Genomic DNA, 1,822 nt, shown 5'->3' on the forward strand with positions numbered 1-1,822 from the left:
GTGTGTGTGTGTGTGTGTGTGTGTGTGTGTGTGTGTGTGTGTGTGTGTGTGCGTGGTGTGTGGTGTGTGTGTATGAATACACATGCGTGTGTGCATGCTCACCTCTGCCTGGTGGAGATAGACAGTTGAATCCGTGAGCGCCTGTGCCCGCTTCAACCACTCCAGCTGATGTGTATGTGTGTGTGTGTGTGTGTGTGCGTGAGTTGGGGACGACGTTACGAATGAACGCGGGGGATATGAAGGTGAAAAAAGCACATCTGATACGAGCGAAATCACCAAACCAAACAAAGCGTCAACGATTTCATCTCACATCAGCCCAACAGCAAGGTAAGCATACATGCAACGATCCAATCACAACTTCGCACCCGCACACACGCAACCACACACACACACACACTCACACACACACACACACACACACACACACACTCACACACACTCTCTCTCTCTCACACACACACACTCTCTCTCTCTCACACACACACACACTCTCTCTCTCTCTCGCCCACACACACACACACTCTCTCTCTCTCTCAATCACACACACAATTGCGTGCCCTCACCCAGCTGGTTCGCTCCTCTGCGCTTGACGCGTAGAGCTGCCACACACGCGACTCGGTGACAATCTCTGCAAATGCACAGCGTGCACGACAATGTGGGTGGTGACATGAGGTGTGCGGTCAATGGCAGTTGACTTGAGGAAACACGCTTGCAGTGCACAACACAACACAACACAACACAACACAACACCGATATGATGCGACTGACCAAAGCCAAACCCGCGCGACCGCTTCTCCAGCACGGGCCGGATGTTGGCGTTCAGCAGTGGAATTTCACCCATGGACTGCGTGGCACTCTCATCCTGACGAGCGGAGAGGGGAGACATGGAGAGGGTAAGGTGACAATGCACGGGTGGATTGGTGACAAGTGTGTGTGTGAGAGTGATGCCATTGACAAAACGAAAAAACGACCGTCACGCCCTACAATAAGATAAGGACACCGCAACAATCGGACACGTTTGCGTGACGAACGTGTACAAAGGCGCATGTACACTCACAACAAAAAAAAAAAAAAAAAGAACGCGTGAATGCACCACTCCTGCTTCCCCAATACACATGCACACAAACACACAAACACACAAACACACAAACACATGCACATGCACACGACGCACCTTGAAGTACTCGACGTTCCCTCCAAGACGCGCGACGAACCAGCGCTTCCGGTGGCTGAACGTGTTGACCTTGCCCTTCTTCACCAGATAGCCGCACTTGCACGTGCTGCTGTCATCGAGCCACACCGGCTTGCCAGCGTCCTGAAAGCGCACGCTCTCCTCGGCGTCGCCGCTTGTGCTGCCGCGATCTCCAATTGAAGAAGACCGCGCAGAGGAATCCATGATTGGCGCGTGAAGCACAATGTAGCACAAGCAGGACAGAAAAACAAAAAGGGAAGTGTGATGGCGAGAGGGGCGAAAGAAAGAAAGAACGAAAGAAAGAAAGAAAGAAAGAAAGAAAGAAAGAAAGAAAGAAGGGGATGGTAGCACAGCAAGTGCGACACCGAGGGCGGTTGCACCTCGAGGTAACCCTTCGGACGCAGAGGATGCGGGCCAGCAAAACCAAAACACCCACGCACTGCTCGCTCGCTCGCTCGCTTGTTGTATCTGCCCTGTTGGACCGTGGCAACTGAATTCAGTGTCACAAGTAGTTTGGACTGAAATCAGTATCCGTGTCAACGTGTTTGTGCGCGGGAAAGTCGGTGCAGTGGCAGTTGCAGACACACACACACACACACACACACACACACACACACACACACACACACA

General features: G+C 52.4%; 1 protein-coding gene across 1 annotated transcript in view; it reads right to left on the reverse strand.

The window, feature by feature from the left end:
- The window catches only part of PTSG_10845 (uncharacterized protein), a 6,634-nt gene extending 4,959 nt beyond the window's left edge, over positions 1-1,675 (reverse strand). The window contains exons 1-4 of the mRNA XM_004988168.1: positions 1,175-1,675; positions 769-862; positions 564-628; positions 103-165 (exon numbers count right to left, since the gene is read on the reverse strand). Of these exons, the coding sequence (XP_004988225.1) occupies positions 103-165; positions 564-628; positions 769-862; positions 1,175-1,396 (444 nt within the window). The 5' untranslated portion in view covers positions 1,397-1,675. The remainder of the gene's footprint in view (positions 1-102; positions 166-563; positions 629-768; positions 863-1,174) is intronic.
- Between the last annotated feature and the right edge of the window lie 147 nt (positions 1,676-1,822).

Source organism: Salpingoeca rosetta (genome assembly GCF_000188695.1).
Source record: "Salpingoeca rosetta unplaced genomic scaffold supercont1.37, whole genome shotgun sequence".
NCBI lineage: Eukaryota > Choanoflagellata > Craspedida > Salpingoecidae > Salpingoeca > Salpingoeca rosetta.